Source organism: Homalodisca vitripennis, unplaced genomic scaffold (genome assembly GCF_021130785.1).
Source record: "Homalodisca vitripennis isolate AUS2020 unplaced genomic scaffold, UT_GWSS_2.1 ScUCBcl_4060;HRSCAF=9974, whole genome shotgun sequence".
NCBI classification, from domain to species: Eukaryota; Metazoa; Arthropoda; class Insecta; order Hemiptera; family Cicadellidae; genus Homalodisca; species Homalodisca vitripennis.
In genome coordinates this window covers 19447-41006 of record NW_025780173.1, presented here as the reverse complement: position 1 = coordinate 41006, position 21560 = coordinate 19447, and the positions used below count along the sequence as shown (strand labels likewise).

At 30.4% G+C, this 21560-nt stretch overlaps 1 protein-coding gene across 1 annotated transcript; it reads left to right on the top strand.

Annotated features, from left to right (window-relative positions):
• Positions 1–4645: 4645 nt before the first annotated feature.
• LOC124372798 (thyroid transcription factor 1-associated protein 26 homolog) lies at positions 4646–11251 on the top strand. The gene is made up of 3 exons (XM_046831207.1): positions 4646–4900; positions 7517–7613; positions 10992–11251. Exons 1-3 carry the CDS (start codon positions 4804–4806, stop codon positions 11230–11232), a joined length of 435 nt encoding a protein of 144 aa, XP_046687163.1. The 5' UTR covers positions 4646–4803; the 3' UTR covers positions 11233–11251.
• The last annotated feature ends 10309 nt before the right edge of the window (positions 11252–21560 follow it).

Sequence of the window (21560 nt, the reverse complement as noted above, 5' to 3'; positions counted from 1 at the left end):
CAAAAGTCCTCCCAATCAACCACCTGGTTTAGAAAATTGATGAGTCGTAACAGGTTTGAAATCATTTTGAAATTTTTCCATATTACAGATGTTTCTAATATACCTCAACATGGCCAACCTGATTACAACCCATTGGGCCGGTTTCAACCACTGATTGACCATGCGAATAGATTATTTCGTCAATTCTACACCCCAAACCAGTCAATGTCTATTGATGAATCGTTGGTAGGCACTAAAAAACGTATTGGTCTAACCCAGTACATGCCAAAAAAGAAACACCACAGATGGGGAATAAAACTGTGGGTGTTGTGTGATGCAATAACACACTATTGTGTTGCATTTTCGTGCTACAAGGGCGCCAGAAACATGGAAGATATTGAGCAGAGAGCAGAATGTGGCTTAGCCCACAAAGTTGTAGTGAATTTAATGGAAATGGGGAATTACCTCAACAAGGGATTTCACTTGTATCTGGACAATTTTTTCACTAGCATACCTCTGGCTAGGTACTTGTACAGCAAACTCACTTGGCTGACTGGAACTCTTCGTTTAAACAGAAAAGGAGTCCCTAAACAACTAAAAGGAAAGTACAGGGTAGGCCAGAAAGTATATGTGCGAAAGGGACCAATACTGCAGATGGCTTGGAGAGAAAAGAAATCGAACAAGTCACAGTTTATTATTCTCTCAACCAACAGTGAGGCAACATCAGTTCGTTACACTATTCGTAGGAATAGGAATATAATTATAAAGACAAAACCGAAGATTGTTCATCAGTACAACAGAGGGATGGGTGGTATTGATGGAACCGATCAAATGTTGTATACGTATCTGGACGAGAGAAAAAACTTAAAACCCTGGAAGAAAGTAATTTTTAATGTTCTCGGACGAATGGTACTAAACGCTTACGTGTTGTACAAAATAAACACACAAAAGCCAATGTGTCGGTATGACTTCATGGTAGACATTGTCGAGGAACTGGCTGCTGATAAGATAACTGGAAGAGCTGACGCTGGCACTGGCGGCGATGGTCCTGGAGGAAAATTCGGCCTGGAAAAACTGCCTGATACAAAACAGAAAGACTGCTCTGTTTTGTTCAGGAAAAAACAATCCTGAAGGTAAAAGAAAAAGATCCAGACTGCAGTGTACAAATTGTAAGGTTGGAGTACACCCAGAGTGTCTGGTCAAACATAATTGTGTGTAAGGATCACGTAGGACATTTTACAAAGTGTAAAGACAGTATATTTTCTTAGGCTAGTATTACTTTTTTATTACTATTCTATTCTAACTGTTCTATTATCATCTATATGTATATTTTATAATTGTAATCTTAGTTAAATTCTCAATAGACCTATAGTTAATTTAAAGACCATAATATTTTTAAGTTTTTCTCGTTTGTGAAATTTACATTTTTAGTTCTTGTATCTTTTTATATCTTTTATACCTTTTTATATAAGTGTTTGTAGTATTATTATATACATTATACTTTTATCATCATTGTATTTTATTTTAAGGTAATATTTGATTAGGTTTATCTGTTGTCATATAATTTATAACTTACAAAACACATTGTCACGATTTTTTCCAAATTTTCATTTTGTACTTGTACAATAAAAAGGTTAAAACATATTTCAAATGGTTGAATTATTTTTTGAAACTTCCTGAAGTTCTTCTTAGTTAAATTTAAAATAGTATTGCATAAAGATTTTGTGGTAAAAAGAACAAACTTTGGGACTTATAACACTTCAAAGTTAATATTTGTTTGTATTAAAAAAAGAAATAAAAATTAAGTTAAAAAATTAAGTATTTAAAAATGTATTACAGCCAACATCTACACATAGAAAGTTAGCGCATTTAAAAATAAAGAAAACGATACCAACAACATCGTTTTATCTTTGTAATTAACGAAAATATAAGTGATAATGTAAACATGTGTAAAACTGAGCAAAATGCCGTGGCGGAGTAGCGACACGCTCCCAGACAGAGGCTTGGCGGTCGACGCAACTACTCATACAGATATCGTTGGCGGTCGACGCGCCAAGTGTGGCTTGCGGCCTGGCGGTAAAAGGGTTAAAATTTGTGCAATTCTTATTTTAATTAAATTCCTTGTTCCTATTGTGCAATTTAATAATATTCATATCAATAAATATTCTACCGAGAAAAAGACGTTGTCACGTAAAATCTTCGCCCGTAAAACCGACTTTACAGGCAACCATAATTTTTGAAGTGAAAAACTTCTTTAGGCGCGTTGAGCGTTTTGGTAGAGGGTAAAATCCTCGGTTCGCGTCACCGACATGCTAATGATACTAACCTGCATGAAAAAGTCAGTCTCGCTGTGTTTTTTAACCGTAGACTTGGCCGCGGACTACTAACCTGCATGAAAAAGTCAGTCTCGCTGTGTTAAAACTGTCCCGGCGGAGTATGAAAACAGACTGCGAAAATCAGTGACCTTTACGGCTTCCTCTCGCGATTTAAAAGTGAAGCCAATGTCGTACAATTCTGTAAGATGCGTCAAATTAAAGCTCTTAATATTGGCAATCTATTGGTTACATTTTTAAATATTAAAAAAATTTCGAAATAATTTTGATTATTGTTTACATTTTACATAGCGTTTACAATGACAAGAAAAAAGTAGTAAGCGAGGATTTTTTTTTATTTTTTGGTCAGACAAAATTTGTCAGCGAGAAAGTTGTGTGAAAATAGATGAATATTTTTTTGTAATTTATCATTTTTTTATTGGAAGTTTAGTTTAGCCTGTAGTAGCGTATGAAGTGATGAGTGAACGTTTCTGCCGGAACTGTAGTTGGCGCATTGGCTCACTGATACCGTATTAACTCAATAAATTAGTTTATTGTGCAATAAAAAATACCTTTACGAAAGAACCAAGTTAATTTAACTAATTTATTAGTTTTAAAAATATTGTGGGTGTAATTGTTATTGCAATTATATACTTATTCGTAGCAATAACTGTATTATTTACAACGGTGTTCAACTCACTGTTGTTCACTCGGTGTTTACTCACTTATAAATGAATAATGAAAACAACGAATATATTTTTAAACATTTTTAATATTTGTACGAATATTTGTATTTAAAATTTAGCATTATTCATTTTAATTATGTTTTTAGTATTTAACCTCTTCATCATGAAATGAGTATTATTACGGTATAAGATTTATCTTACTAGCGTGGTAAAATAGATTTCTAGTTATTTGATAATATTTTTTCGTGGATTTTAAAATTGGAAAATTAAAAACGCGCCACATTTACAATTACAGATGTACTGCTACTATAACGTATTGTTAATTACTCTCAACTTAATAGTTCCGTTTTCACTTCTATCGGCAGTCCCACGACTGCTATTTTTTTTAAGTTAATAAAATATTGTAAGTTCTCAGTTAATTCCATTTTAATAATTTGCTTATAATGCATTCTACGGCTTTATTTTAGTTTGCCTCTCCTAATGTAGGCAATTCAAGTTCCATATTTAGAGTCAATTTTAGGAATTTTCATGACCGTTCTTTGTTAAATAAGAATTTTGAGCTTGAGGAAACATCATGCACATCAGTCCCCGAGATTTATTGTACAGTAATAAGAAAGCGGAAGGGATTGTAGTAATGAAAAGAACTGTTTGTATCATCCATTTTAAATGTATTAGATCTACGACAGTTGTATTGGGTGTGGGATGCCATCAGTTGTTTTCGTTGAGATGTCGTATACAACTGTTATAACTTTCTTTAGACTGTTTATGCTCTAATGCAATTTTCCGTTTTTGGCCAGTCACATCTTAATGAACATATAACATACATAATACATACATACATATATAATGAACATATCCCTGTGTTTTATAACAATGAATGAGAATTATACATTGATGTGTAACATTTCAAGTTCCAGTTTAAGTGTTACTTTAAATCTTTCTGACTCATTCAGACGTTTGTATGGCTTGACAGTATTTTTCCGAAAACAATAGAAAAGTTAGGTAGTGATGAAGTTAGGTAGGACTGTATGCTATATGCTTTAAACTGTATCAAGATCCCTTATATAAGAACTTACAGTCCTGCTAAAGTCCGATAATACTTAAGTGATTAATAATAAAACTATTTTTAATCGGTAAATGGAAGAATTAATTTTCAAATATCTAAAGACGTGTCGAGAGTGAGATATGTGTGCAAACGAACTAATTTCCCTCTTACCACTTACAAACAATATACAATAAAATTATAACCATTTGAGTATTATTAGTAAATAAAACAAATGTTTCCAGTTATATTATGCTATTAAGTGACATACATATTTAATATGACAAAAATTATTTATAATTAATTGTAATTTCTCTTAATGACTATTAATTGAAACATTCCAGTAAAATTGCGAGAAACAAAACTATATCTTAATAAACTACGAAGTGTAGATTCTGGTACACGGTTAATTTTTAGTTGTATATTTCTTCTTTTTAATTTATTTAAGCTTACACTTTTATTACATTACCGTTCAATACGTTACCAATGCATAATATTATACAATTAATAAAATAGTCTACAAATTGTGTTTTTTATATTTCTAAGGCAGTGGTTTGAAGGTGACAGTTACGCTGCCCTTTCGTTACGTCATGGTTGACGTCACCACTCATCACCCGTCTAATCGGCAGACGGTAGCCGTCCATATAGCCACAGCGATTTCCGCTGTATGTTTGTTATGATGAAGTGGTTGATGGGTTAAGTTTATAAGGTTATGTTGTTGTTATTATTAGTGTGTTTAGTGAGATACTGAATAATATATTTGAAAATAATTATATCGTTCATAATGGACCCATCTACTACAAAATGCAAAAGTAGAAATTTCAATGGATGTAAATTTGGTCAATTTCCGGATGATTCAAGGAAACGCCGATATAAAAACGGTAACATTATACTAATAGTTATTCTAGATTTTTATTCCAAAGGCACCTTCCATTTCAATGCAACATTAATGTTACGTGAAATAACTTTGGTAGGGTGCGATAAGCGACCCAGTTTTTTATATCGAAGAATAGAATATAATCATCGATACCTTATATTCACATATCGAATCCTAGACTATCAATTGTTATAAAAGTATATATAGTCCTAAATAGCAATCATATGTGTTAAATTAAAATATGAGTATAGGAATATAGGAAAATTAATAAATAATTAAGCAATTACATAAATAATAAACAAACCAGAACGAGATCGATCTAACAGGAAAACTCATAAATAATTATTAGCCACAATCCATATGGTTTATGTCGTAATTATTGAATTGTTTATAACTATACACATGTAATTATATATTATTATGTGTATGTATAATAATTATTGTTATCCTATATATACACGTATATATAATATTAATAATAATTACGTGTATTATTTGAGTTGATATAGATGTTGACAGCTGTTGATATAGATTAAGTTAATTTTTTGAAATAATTAATCAGTATCGATTGGTTATATCGATGGTTATGATTAAGTAATATTGTTTGCCAATTTTGATATAAAAAACTGTGTCCACTACCCCACCCTACCCAATAATTTACATTCAATTTAATTTCTAAAGTAATAACTTTTACTGATTTGAGATGATTACATGTATTGAAAAAATAAAATCACCTAAAAACTATTTTGAAATTATTCAATGAAGCAAAGTGACCCTCCGTAGCCTAATATTGACTACAGTATAATAGGAGGCCACCATCAGAATATAATCATATTTATGATTAAACTATAGAAACAAAAATGTTGACACGAATTACGTCATATAAACACTATCTATGTTGTGTATCTATAAAATTTAAGAAACAATTTTAAATTTAAGAAAATTTAAAATTTAGTTACTTTTTACTGTTTTTTAAGGATACTATGATTCTATAATGATGGTGGCCTCTTATTATACTGCAGCCGTAATATTTCTTATTACATGATATAGATAGATGAGCAAATACATATTATAAATAGGAATAGTTTAATTTAACCTTTATGTGTTTGTGAGTTGAGCTTTATTTTAGAGTTGAGCTTCAGTTTTTAACACACAAAGTTTTATACATCAAAAGCTGTGTGTCTCACCTGTAAGTGCTTTGAAACTGTTTTCCACAATTGAAAAAGATCTAAATTTTACAGAAAAAGAGTTACCCATGGTAGGAATGGTTGATTCAATTGAATTGCGAGTTTAGCTTTAGTTCACCTTCCTTTTATTGCAGTGTCTGGTAGTCTAAGACAGCTTCAAATACCAGATGCTGCAATAAAAGGAAGGTGAACTGGAGCAAACTCCCAATTTAAAAAGGGTTATACTGTACATAGATACAGATGTAAAAGATAACCTTTTTTACAAATTTGTTTTAAAAAGAGGTGCCACATGTAATGTACCACTTCATAAATATTTTATGAGTTAGGACCATTTGAACTTTTATCTAATAAAAAATTATTGTTGGGTAGAGTAAAATAAGCAGACCCGGTTTTTATATTGATTAGTATAATAATCTTAATATTCATTGATCAAATACCCGTCTACAAATCATATCACTATATCTATAGTCATAATAACAATAATATAATCAATTTAAATGATTAATACTATTCACAAAGTGATAATCTTATAAATAATAAATGAGCTCTAATGTAAAACGAACAATTAGAACAGGAAATATATAAAACTCATAAATAATAATGAAATGATAACAGCATAAAAGACATTTATAATAATACGAAATATGCGTAATTATTTATATGTTTTCTCCTGGGTAGCAATGATTAACCGCTTTCGTGAAGTTGTTGAATCATCTTCTCATAAAAACCGTACTTGTTTTCTGTTCAAATACGCACAGAGATGATCTGCAAGCAGGTCGGCTAATATGCCACTTTTTAAACTTTGTTTCATGGTCTAAAGGCGTAGTGTAACGAGTACAATGGTTATCGCAAGATAACCGGATCAAGCAACGTCGAGCGTGGCTGCTGCTTGGATGGGTGACCACTGAGCGATCCTGTCCTTGCAAGCAGCCTGCTTGCCCGGCCATTGGTGGAGGTTCGGAAGTCACCTTAAAGCCGTTGGTCCCCAGGTTGTGTTAGAGAGGGCTTCTTAGCCCTAACTTCACCTGGTAAAATAAGACTACTTAACTCCATGAGATTTTGACTGTCTGTTACTATCTATAAAAGAAAATATTTTTATTATATAAGAAAGTGTTGATACAAGTTAGTTATTGTTCAAAAATCAGTATCGGTTGGTTATATTTATATTTAAAGTTATAATTAAGTAATATCGTTTGTCAATATTGAGATAAAAAACGGGGTCCGCTTATTTTACTCTACCCGTATTGTTTAGGATTATAGAAATTTTGTAAAAATATGTGATTTGGCAGATGGGGAGGGTTGCATTTTGTATTTTTGCTCAAATAGTTTCAAATATATGTAATGACACCTCAGGTAACTCACCCTGTATAAACATTTTACATGAAATTCTATACAAATTAAAATTAGTCTTAACTAAATCTGTTGTATTTCAGATGGGCAGCATGGAGTAAAGCAAGAGCTGAAAGGTAAGAAGATGCATACAAAATCATTCAGCTCATCAGCCCCTGATAGTAAAATTAAATTTAAAAAGTAAGTAACAAATTCACTATTTAAAACTGTTAATGATCAGTACCATAATTTAGTGTAACATAGTTACGTGGAAAGATTTTTAACTGTATTTTACCATGTATGTCTACTTAGGTTAGATCCCCTAGAGATATTCTAAATCATTATATATATAATTTCAATAAACATTGAATCACAAAAAGTACTTGCTCCGCCGGGAGTCGAACCCGGATCTCTCACTTGCCGGGTGAATGTGCTACCATTACACCACAGAGCGCTTACTTTTTCCGATTCAATTATTTTGTATTTGGCCGTATCTGTCACATATGCGTTTAAATAAGCAAACTAACATATGATCGGAAGACCAAACACCTGTCAAACGACATTTATTTACGTTAAATTGTATAAATGGCAATAGCCTTATTTAATTTCAATAAACATATATATATATATATATATATATATATATATATATATATATATATATATATATATATATATTAGCAGAGAAGTGTGAACATTACAAATGGTCCAGTTTTTCAGATGAAAGGTAAAAACACAATAATTGCCAATTAACCCTTTGAATGTCATAACCATTTTCCAGTATGCATTAATTGCTGGGTTTTCCTTTGATTTGAATTTTGGAAAAAAAACAGTTATTTGTAAAATAAAATTAGCAAACCAATTTTTATAATTTATTTGTTTCTTTGCGTTAACTATATTTTGTGTGTGTTTAGTAAATATATAATGTAATTTAAAAGTGATATAGCAAACACGTTTTCCCAGTTAAAAAAAAATAAAATATGTCTAAACTATATTTTTTATACAATATATATTTTTAGTCAAATACCCTTGTTCCTCATTTACCCAACCTACCATGTGTGACTATTGTAAGTATATGAATTTGAAAGAAAACTGCAACATGATTTGATAACATGATAACAGTCATTTGGGGTTACGTGTATGACAATAACAATATGGTAATATCTTGTCAATTGACTGAAAATTACAATATATCTCTCATCTTTAGCTCTAAAAATGCCAAATATTCTCTAATGAGCTTTGTTGCAAAGAGGTTCTCTGACTTGTGCTTTTTGTTCTCTTGACTGATCTATCCTACTTGAAAGAACCATGTGATAGAAATATAATCAGTAAAACTGTAAAAACTAGAAATATTCATATTATGAAAATAAAGATGTTAAATACACCACAAGAAGCATGGCTTGTACCATTCAAAATATTTAAATGAATTCTAAATAAATTGATTGATGATGAAGCCTTTTACTCTGTAAACAGTTTTATTGGCCTGGCATACAAGTTGGCCTACCTTATGACTTAAAGTAGCGTAATACATGTTTATTTATTTGTTATTGTTTTTTATTTTGATTTATTTATTAACATTTTATCCAAAAGAATTGTTTTTTATTGTAGTGAAGTTGTTATATTTTAGTTTGATGTAGCGATTAGTTTGTAGAGATATGGAATCCATTTATTAATATTAACCATTATATTATTTCCTATATTGATTTAATACACTAGGAAAATGTGTATTGCACAATAGGCTAAGTGATTACTTACTGTATAAGATGACTTTGTCGATTACTTGAATCATGTTTAAAGACAATAAACTCTGATTTCTGATTTGAAACAAATGGTTGTATGTAGGAACGTTCTTGGCGTTCTTTTGCACTTCTAGCACAGACCTATTAGAATTTTTTTTTAAATCTAAATTCCTTTTATCTGATCATTTGCATGGCTAAGATGTGATTTCAGCAGTGGACTGAGAGTATTTTTTTAGTCTCGATCTTACATCAGATTCATACCTTTTACTACAAAAATAAATTTGCATTCACAAAGTTAATTCTGTCCTACAGCTGAAGGGGGTTTATTCCAAGTGGGTTTCAAAAAGAATGCATTCTAGGGTGGAGTAAGGAGTGTGAATAAATTTATAGTGAACTTAGTGATAAAAAAAAACCCTGACACTCCAGAAACTGGATACAGCAAGAAATGGACAAGGGTAATAGAGACTCTCACTTTTACTCACAGCAGCCAATAAGCTTGGTTTTTTTGAGGAAACTTGCTACCGGAAAATCTATGGCTAAAATTGTACTATTGTACCAAATGCTGATGATATAGGGAAGCGTATTTTGCTGTGTTGAAAATAAAACACCAACCTATTGATAAATAAGTTTGCTATAAGTTTCATGATTTAGAGAGGAGTTAGCAAGCTTCCTTTTAGATTTCCAGAACATTTTCTTTGGAAGAGCTGGAGGCGGCAATCACAACTCTATCAGGAGTAAAGGCGGTCAGAATGGACGGAACCTTTTCATCATTTTTTAACACTAGCCCTAAAGTAAGAATTTGGCTCTTGACTGCCTATAGTGAAGCTCACCTAACAACAGACTACACAGACCTACATAATTTAAAGTATTTAAGATAATCACAGTTTTGAAGCCAGGCAAAGAGCCAGAGCAAGCCCAATAGCACTTTTAAATTTGTGCATTTGTACACATGTATACTGCTTGAAAAGCTGCTGTATGCTTGACTCTCTCCCATTCTCCATCCCTGTTTAACTAGGTGGGTTTAGAACCTGATTTTAATTGCTGCGAGTTCTTGCATTAACGCCTTTATTGAGAGAAAATCCAAGAGATCTGGCACCTTGGATCTTACAAGTTTAACACTGTCTGGAAGAAAGGACATTGTTATAAATGTTTAAACCTTGTCCCCTGTTTTTTCTCTTATGGCTTCCCGATTCCATGTTGAGCGACAGAAAGTTCAGTCTTCCTGGTACCCAAAGAAATTCCTTTAAAAACCTTCAAGGATGGTGTGCTTCAGGGGTCAGTTTTTGCTCCCCTGTTGTGTAACATATATACCGCTGTCATCCCCTTATTGCAGCCTGGGAAGTTCATCTATGCAGATGATATTGCTTTAGTGATCCAGCACAGGAACTTTAGTCAAACTGAGGTTACTTACTTTAACTCGAGAAAAGTTTAATAAATGGAAACTAAATCCTAATCCTTCTAAGGCTGAAGTATCCTGCTTTCTTATCATTAGCAATTTGGCAGATTGCAAACTAAATGTCTGTTTTAGAAATGTTCAATTTAACCCTTTGAGGACCAAGGGACCATATATCATCCAACCACATGAAGTTCCATTTAGTAGAAGGTGAAATGGAGCTGAACTTAACATTCGCATGCTCGCAATGGCAATACCACTTTTCATTTGTAGCATGGGCTTTCCATTATTATATAATAAAAAATGCAACATTTTTGGAGAACTAACGTCTACATATATACTTGGATTTATTAAGTTTTCTATTTTAACAGTAAGCAGTGTTTTATTTTAACTGTCACGGTTATATTTAAATACAGTTATTTTAATTATTGTTTAATATTTGTTTAGGCACAGCAGCAGTACTTTTAGACTTGCAGTTGAAGAGTATAATAATAAAAAGTTAGAAATTCAGAAACAAAAAGAAGAAATGAAAAATAGAAAAGAAGAAACAAAACAAGCTTTGCAGCGATATAAGGAAACAAAGGCTATAAAAATGAAAACATTGTCAAGAAAAACAAAAAAAGGACAACCTGTAATGAAATATAGGATGCAAAATTTACTAGAAAGAATTCAAAATGGATTGAAGTAATAAATGTTATCTTATTTTACCTATTTTATTAAAACCTGCATTACCAACACACCTTACTTTCATAAGTATAGGAAGAATAATAATTTGTAGTTTATTGTAGTTCTATTAGATGTTATTTTAATTGATTTTTTAATCATCTAATTCTATAGTACATTCTTGGGGCAATCATTCCCATGAGGTCTGTGTGTGGGTTGGTGAAAAGCTCTTCATACAGACTTCAGCAGAAGATTTTATTACTTTCTTTGGCTGTGCGGTTTGATTTTGTAACATGCCCTTGGAGTCACTTACAGTTGTCATAGGTATCAGTGAGTAGTAGTCGCAATATAAGAGTTAGGGTACTGAGGAATTGCGTCATATGTTTAGAAAAATATTGAAAATAAAATAATTAAGCCCTGTGCATTATGAAGCGGTCAGATAGTTAATCAAATGACAGATTAGTATGTGACAAAACAGTCTTAATTCATATCTGATCTGATATTGAAGGACACATGGCGGATAAATTAACTGTTAATTATTTTGAATCTGTCTTCATTGATTAACAATAGTTTTAAAACAATACTAATGATAATACTGTTTAAACTAATTTGTGAATGTTTAAAGGTGAAAAAAGAAAATTTGCTATTAGTCTAAGATTCTGCTGTATACATGAACCTCTCATTCATTTACCGGATGAAATAATTTTTATAATTTTAAAATTAATAAATAATCACAAACCCGGTCAGTTGCCATATCATATCCTGGCAATACTATTTTTAATCAAACATTATTTAATTAAAATTTTTTACGTGAACACCATCATTCTTTTTCATTTTAAATTCAGTATGAATGGATAGTTCAATACATATACAATATGCTACAACACCGTTGCCTACCTTTTTGCTGGCAATAATACCTGGCAACTAGGTGTGAACAGGTAAATGGGTGTGAAAATTTCCCATCATTCTTTTTCTCAAAAAATCAAATATGAAAATGTAGGTATTTTTATTGCGAATTTAATGGTATATAGTTGCCTTTTTTAATCGTGACAAGTTTTACAGTTGCCGAGATTTAAAATTTTATTGGAAAAGAAATGCTGACAAAGAGCGCTATATACGTTGATATGTGCGTTAAAGAGAGACGCAAGAAACAGCTGCAGAGGAGAAGACGGCCCAAACATTATTTAATTAAATTTTTTTACGTGAACACCATCATTCTTTTTCATTTTAAATTCAATATGAATGGATAGTTCAATACATATACAATATGCTACAACACCGTTGCCTACCTTTTTGCTGGCAATAATACCAATAATACCCAATAAGAGAGGGGCGAGCGTTCAGTTTTCCATTAGTTAGAGAAAGATGCCTATACTCTCCCACAAAAATTTTGTTTCAAATATCGTAGATGCTAATAATGTTTACTCAATAGCACAAAATAGTGATGGTTTTTAAATAATAAATAAAATTTACTTTTTAATAAAAATAGCATGTAAAAGTAAGATAATATATTTTTTAAATTAATTATTTAGTGTCTGAATTGCAATCAACTTTTAGTAAATAATCAGTATATTTTTTTATATTGTTAACAATACAATAATAAATGTCGCAAAAATAGTTATCAACAGAAAGAATATGTAATGTAATAAAAAAATTTAATGAAAACAAATCTATTATTCCAGTTTGCAGCAGAAGTTTTAGTTTGCACATTTTACGTAATGTCAACAAGTTAAAATTCGTTACAATTAATTTGCTAATCAAATTAAAGTAATGCCTGTACTTACCTTTTACAATTGGACAAATAAAGATTTGTTTTCATTACATTTTTTTATTACAAAATATTCTTTCTGTTGATAACTATTTTTGCGACATTTATTATTGTATTGTTAACAATATAAAAAAAATATACTGATCATATACTAAAAGTTGATTGCAATTCAGACACTAAATTATTAATTAAAAAGAAAAAATATATTATCTTACTTTTACATGCTATTGTTATTAAAAAGTAAAAACCATCACTAAACCAAATATCTCAAACAGTAGTTTACTTATTATATACACGACAAAAAGTTTAACTTCAGTTACAACCAAGTATTTTCGATAAGTATGTTCATAAATTAGCATTTGATTTATGTTATTGTAACAAATTTTTTGTTAAATATAGCAAACCATTTCCTGGACAGAGTTTAGTAACAATTTGCAGTAAAATATATTTTGAATGAAGATTTGCATCTACATATTCAACGTTGTATAGTAAACAACCAATGAAACATTTATACCTGTATACTGTTAAATGCTAACTTCTGCAGTATATTATAATCACTGAGGAATATAGTAAGCCACAGAAGACTATAAATCACATATATAAGTTAGTGTAATGTAAGATCAGTTAACCCTTTTGGTGCCAAGGGCTGATATTATCGGCTCACTATATTTAACCAAAGCGTGCCGAGAGCCGATATTTTCGGCCCTTTACATTTAACCGAAGTGTGCAGAGAGCCGATGTTTTCGGCCCATTACGTTTAACCGAAGTGTGCCGGGGGCCAATATTTTCGGCTTTGCGATTATATAATTAATTTTTTTTAAATCATATAGTAAGCGAATCTTCATAACAGATACATCAAACGAAAGGGGAAAAGTTACTTAACAAATTTATATATAATTTGTTATAGTATAAGGTCCAGGACAGTATGTGTCAAGTGCACCCGGGGTTGCTACCTTGACTGTCTCCCCCGCCACGAGTGTAAATAGACTGAACGTTTATGTAACAATGTATATATTTTATATAAAGACATTTCTTTGCATAGTTTTTTATAGACTTAGTAACATTTTTCAATAGGCTTATGCTATAGACTTTAGGCACTAAAAAAGGACTTTTTCTGCCTTTCAATAACTGAGGGTGAGTAAAAGCAAATAATATAAAAAATAGGCTATTTGTCATGATTTTATTTTTTGTGAACATGCATTAGGGTCCTAACCAATGTTTTTCAACTATCTCAATGCTAGTTTAATAAATATAGTTTTGTTTAGAAAAGTCCTTACAATAACATGCCCTTACATTACATTGTCAATATTTTAGCATTTTAGTCCAAATGTAAAAGTTTTATTAAAAATCTTATAAAAACTTTTATTTCTCAATATTTCTTTCTGAAATTTTCTATATTGGTTCATAATTATACATACTAATGTAAAATGTAACATATGTTTACATAAATAGTAAAATAATATAAGTTTTCTAATTAAAAAAAAAATAAAAAAAATTTTAATTTTTTTTTTAGTTTACTTATTTATATTTTTTGATATTATCATAAAACTTTGTTATTACATAACAATATATTTCATAACCTACAAAACAAAACAAAAATTGTCCATTTATCAGTATTAGAATAGGAGTTATACAATTTTTTAGTCTAACATAACAAAATAGCTGTTTTGTGCTTGGCCATTATAGGCCACTTACCACTGGCACTCAGGAAACACCCACAGCTCACATGCATGGCATTACTCAAAACGAATCTTGAAATTTGCTTGGCATCCAAAGGGTTAACTAACATAACAGTATAAAACGCTCTCAATGTACGAGTTTAATTGTCTTTAGTTAACTACATATTCAAGTGTTGTTTGTATAGAACTGTTGTTCCATGGGGTGATGCAATGAAAACTTTTCTTCACTTTTTTGTAATATTTATTATAAAGCAGATATTTGCAAGTTTTAGCTGTTTTAACCATTTAAAATTACTGTTAAGTTTCCATTAAGACAATTACCCATAATACAAAGTATTTCAGTAATTTTTTACTTAAGTATAAAGAATATAAATTAAATTTGATTAATCAACTACTTACAATTTAATTTGATTCTAAATCTTTTGTTTGTATAGTTTAGACAGCTGTAAACAGACTATGTGATGATAGGAAACCTATTGTACTAGCACATTTAATAATTTAGAACTTATAAAATCATTATCCAACATAGTATTAGATAATTGAGATAAATTTTTATGGGTTCACCTATTACTGTAAGACGTTACCAAAGGGACTATTCTTATAAGGGTGTATGGGAACAGCTCAATGTCTTGCAGCAATGTGGGTACTCTCTCAACTCAAATGTAGTTAAAAAGGAAGTGATGTTTACAGAAAATTAGCAACAGTGCATCCAATCATTTTGCAAATAACTAACTAATAACTGTATCGTATGTTTTCGTGCCAATGCACAAACACATGAACTCGCCCAAGTTTCCTCAATGGCGCATGACGAATTTGGCAGCACGGCTGGGGGTCTGTTCGGAAAGTAAAGTACAGTTTAAAAAAAGTAAAGCCATTTTTTAGCATGATACCTAAAACTACTTTTCTTCATTGTTTCTAGCACTGTTCAAACACTTGTAGTGGGTTATCAGAATTTCTAAAACTTCTACATAGAAACTTCACACCAATGCCAATAGCTACAACTCCACAGCATTTTCACCTTATCCAAATAGCTTAAAAAATGTATCTGAAAGTATCGTTATTGTAAAATGTCTGTACTCATGAATTTATTTTTGTATACCTGATCATCATTAAATAAAGAAAGTCAACCACTCCGAGTCTCGTCATGGATATTTGTTTGACCTCCATTAAAGATTCTAATCCACTGTCTCATCTTTCTATCACTCATGTCTTCACTGTAAACGAAATCATTTTTAACTTGAGGATAAATTTCAGCCTATTTCACATTTTGTCTGTTCAAAAATTAAATTACAGCACAAATTTCACACTCAGCGGAATCTGTAGTTGTATTAAACATTTTAAATTTGCAGTTCCAACCAACTTGGCAGATGTATAGTGTATCTACAGTGCATTTCACTCCTTAAAAACAGCTAGTTTTATTGTGTAAAATGGGACCTTACCTGGACTGTGCAAGTGAAGATTATTAACACAAGTAAGCAATCTTAAAAATATATTATTGAACAATTTCATAAGAAACGCACAAATAACAAGTAAAGAATATTTTTGTACAGTATGACTTACCTTAATACTGTACACCAATGATGAGCAAATCTAACATCACACAACAAACACAGACTGCATAGATAAACGCTGACTTTGTACAAAGTATGCACAGCTGAGGCGGATCTCGGGTTATACTGCTGATGTCATTGAATTCCATATTTTACAATTGTTTAGCTAGCTTAGTGAAAACAGTTATTAAAGTAAATCATTTTGGCAAATGTTATAACAAAGACTAGAAAGAAAGAAAATTAAAATATGTTTTAGCCAAATGAAAATGCATTTGTTAAAAAAGGGATCATAAAACCTGGCCTGCTTATAATGATAAAATTACAAACTAGAGTAGGATACCATGTTACATTTTATGGTACCAAAGATTTTTGATGCACCATGCTTTCGTTTTATGCAGACTATCATAATTTTGTAAAAAAGAATCAATAAAAAAGTGTACACATTTTTGGAAATTATTCTATATTAAGAAAATTTGTAAAAATTATAACCAATTTTGGATTTTTAAGAGAAACAACTGTCATATGTTTTAAAAGAGAATTTATTACAAATATACAAAATGCATTAGGCATTTTAATTTCTACATACAGTACAATAATTATTTACACACAATGAAGAGCTTTATTTTGTAGTATATACAACTTGCATCAAAATTGTTAACTTTTAAAGGTTAAAAGGATTTTGTACATTAAATATCTAAGATACTATTTTTAACTAATTACATTTATATTGTACACCCTTATTTTATGCTCAAGTTTTATCACAAATAAAGTAAAAGATCTATAAGCCCTGATTTACATATTATGCACAATGACAATAAAAAGTTATCCCAACATGAAAAACACAAACATCCCACACAAAACTTTTACATGTTGAATATAAAAATAAATCTTAAAATAAAAACATAAATAATATTATTTTAATATTCTGTAGGCCATATGTTAAGTAATATATCTTTAACAACAAGACTGAAATAGAAGAAGAAAATGGAAATGTTGTATGTAATACTGTGTAATTAATTTCCCACATTCCTGAATAGCAGGAATCAATCTCAATTGGTAAAACTGGTCAGTGTTGTATAAAACTTAAGAATAAAAGAGTGTATATTATTGGAAACTATTATATACTAAATAATAAATAAATTGGCATTGGAATGCCATAAATAGTATTAACTTTTACTGGTTTACTGCATAAAGTGATGTAGAATAATTTTAATCTATTAGTCATAGATTTTATAGTATTTCATACTAAGAAAAGGGTTTCGCTCATTAAAACAGTGCCAAAATCTATATTACAGAAGCCATCACCCATTTTAATTGATCTTTTTCAGATTTATTCTTGAGACTAAACAAATGAAATAATTTTCTTACTAATGTGTTTTTTTTTACAAAAGGAACTCACAAAATTAAGCCTGTTCATAAACAATGAACGATTTAAAGTATTTTATCTACCATCTGGAGATGGACGCCTCTCATCATTCAATTAATCTTTTATTATTTAATTGTATAGGAATTATTGTACTGCAACATTATGATGAATCAAAAAATTGAACAAGCCTCTTCTGAAGACACCTTATATACTCTAGATGGTGATCAGTTACCATTTAGTATATTGGAAATGACTCAATGCGTTTTAAATCACTAAAGCATTATTTCTCTGTTTATTTGTAAGATATCAGAATAAATATAGAACCATTGTGTTTATCACAAAATAGCCTATAATATGATTGACTTATTGCAACAGAAAATAGAATTTTTCGGACATTTTCCATTGTTCAGTTAAACTAGAAATCAGTAACACTAACGATCCAAGATCTGCAATCTGATCTCTTCCTCAGGGGGATAACCAACCTAACACAAAACTACAATCTACATTAAAATAAACTAATTATAACAGAATGTTGTGAACACGCTTGTCAGGCATTACAGCAAACAGTGTCAACTCCATTAACACTCTATAAAACTTGCACTTAATATAAACCAAAAACTAATTATTGAAACCAAAACTGCAGAATACAGGTCACAATAGGTCTGCACTGACCAATCAACAACTGAAAACTAACCAGATGCCAATAGCATAAATAAAAACTTACTCCTATTAGGAATAAAACAAAACAAAATTAATTAAGAGTGGAAGGTCAATGTCAAAAGTCAGTGACAAGACAATTCCAGAGCACTCTTGCATTGCAGTACCCGCCTAGCTCACTAGAATTTGTATTATTTCCACACTGCTATGAAACCTAAATTAATAAAAAAAAGTGTGAACGTATCATGTGGCTAAATATTTTTAGTAAAAACATTCTCACTCTATAAAAAATAAGTAAATGTTCTTTGGAACGAAACTTCTACTTTGGAGAGTGATTTAAAAAATCAGCATAGGAATAACATTTTAATTGTTAGTAATCATTCTGTAAAAGTGTGGGTTTAATATTTTTTATATGCTGTTTTGTGATTAGTTAACACCGTAAATATAGTTTGTAAACAATATATTTTTTTTAAAATGTGAAAACTGAAAATGTTGAGATATGTTAGGTAATTTATAATGGATTGAATAAAATAAAACTAAATAATCTTAACAGTTATTTTTATCTTATAGCTAGTTAATGTAAGACAGCAACACCGCTTGCTTCTTGAACCATTTATTAAAATCAACTAACTCCTCTAGGTACATTTTTAAGCAATCCATAAAGACAGTGCCATTCTATGTTTTTCTATTTATGAACATGTACTGTAAGTCTAGAATAAGATTGATTAGTCAGTAACATTAGTAGTCTATAAAGATCTCTCCATTACTTTTTTGGCTAAATTTAATAAGGAAAATGGCATTTCATGTCTTTCTATGTATTTGCACTTTCTGTAAACATTAGTCAGTAAAATCAATAATATATAAATATAACTATAAAGATAGGAACTTAACCCTCTTGGTGGCAAAATCTGTAACTATGAAATACACTTATGACATTTATAATCTATGTCTTCTTATAAAACGTACAAGGTGTGTTCAAAAGGAACGTGAATTTTTAAGATTTGCAAGTTTGGAGAGTCCGATTCACAAAATATTTTTATTATGTTGGTACTCATGTGCCTGAAGCATAATAAAATTTCTAGCTGTATTCATTGTTTACTTTATCAGTGGCTGCCAAGGTTAGACATGTTTTATGAACTTGGCAATTTTTGTTTATTAAAAAATGGATTAATTTGTATGAAAAATGAAATAAAGTATAACAAAGTGTGGGAAATGTTAACAAAGACCTATGGTGAGTCTCCTATGAGTAAAACAGGGGTTTATGAGTAGTATAAACTCTGGCTTCAAGACCATCCATTCTACACAATAAATGAATTTTTAAACAGAACTTTCTAACCTGCTGTAACAAAATAAAATCTGACGATTGTACTGTTCTCTAAGAATATATTCAATAAAGAATATTTATTTATTTATAAACATTTCAAAGATGGCTGTGAAGACATTGAAGAAGATGAATGCCATGGACGCCCCAGCACATCAACAACTGATGAAAACGTGAAAAAAGTGGAAGGAATGGTTATTAACAATCGCCGTATTATAAACAGAGAAGTCGCTGATGATGTTGGCGTATCAATAATTAGCTCATGCCATTAAAATTGTTCGACTGTTTTTGTTATGAAACGTATGGCTGCAAAATTGTTGAATTTTGAACAAAAACAACGGCAAATGGAAGTTGCTCAGTATTCACTAAATCAAGACAATGATGATATAGAATTACTGAAATGTGTTATAACAGGTGACGAAACATGGGCTTACAGATGATGTCAAAACTAGGCTTAATGATCCCATTGGAGGCATTCTGGATTGCGAAGACAGAAAGGCTCGACAAGTGCAATAGAACGTGAAGGTTATGTTCACTGTGTTCTTTGATTTTATTAGTATAGTGCATTGTGAATTCTTGCCACGGGGCCAAATGGTCAATATGGAGTACTATTCTGCAAGTTTAATGCCGTTTGCGTGAAGCAATCTGAAAAGATCCGGGTTTGTGGCAAAACAATTTATAGCTTTTTCACTATGACAATGAACCTGCTCACATTGTTTTATTTATTTGTAAATGTTTTCCAAAAAATAGTACTGTAACGAAGCCCCAGCCAGCCTGCATAATCTCCAGACATGGCTCCATGTGACTTTATTATTTCCAAAATTACAGAAAACCTTAAAGGGCTGCTGTTTTACAAGTATAGATGACATTAAAAGTGCATCACTGAAATAGCTAAAGGCTATCTCAAAGATCGAGTTTGAGAAGCCTTTTGCGGATTGGAAGAAGTGCTGGCACAAGTCCATAATATCTAATGGGGACTATTTTGAAGGTGACAACATTAATATAGATGAATAAAGGAATGTTTTTTGGAACAATTAAAATTCACGTTACTTTTTGAACATAACTTGTGTATGTCAAAAACTAATAGTTGTAAATATAGTAACACAAAGAACTGTTTTTTTGTTGTTTTCATTTACTACATGGAAAACATGAAACTTAGCATACATTTTACTATAATAGATTTTACAATTAAATATTTTTTAAATGTTGAATAACTTAGAGAGTTTTACAGCATAGTGAACTTTCAATATTTAAATACTAGATTACTGGACAAGAAGCTTCCCTCATTCTACTAAACTACAGTGATATATTGTTGATCAACACATTAACTGCAACACAAGTGTTGATTTTATAATAAATTACCTCAATTATTTAAAGTCAGAAAATGTTTTATCAACTTTCAAATCAAAATTAAAATATTTTCTCATTGACAAGGCTCTTTATAGTTTTAACGAATTTTAAATACAGAACATGTCAAATTATATAGTTAATAATAATACTTTAGATGTATATAAATGTATAAGTGCTATTGATGACACCATTCAGTGTACAATGTTTTTGATTTGATTAGATTTGAAGTCTTAGGGGATGATGTATGATGAGAATACTCAAGATCACACAAGATACAACTGAATGCACAAACTGTAATATCTATACTTGTTTTTAGTAATTTCCACTAGAAAAAAATATTTGAAATAATCTTTAAGTTACTGAATCTAAATCTAAATCTCCACTATTTGTGATTTTAATGCATATTAAAATGCATAAGTTTTTAATACAAAAATTTGTTTTTTTTTCTTACTCCTAGGGACCATTTTTATGTTAAACTTGTAGAGCAACAGTTCATGATGTTCCAAGACCTCATTGCTCATTGAAAGGCTGATTGTTCCTAATTTGTTAATCAAATTGTAATTACTAATTTATTTACATCTCTGTTTCTGATGAAGAAGTTTTTATCTAACTTCAAGAAAATACTTTTAGAATTAAAACATTAACATGAACAATGATATACA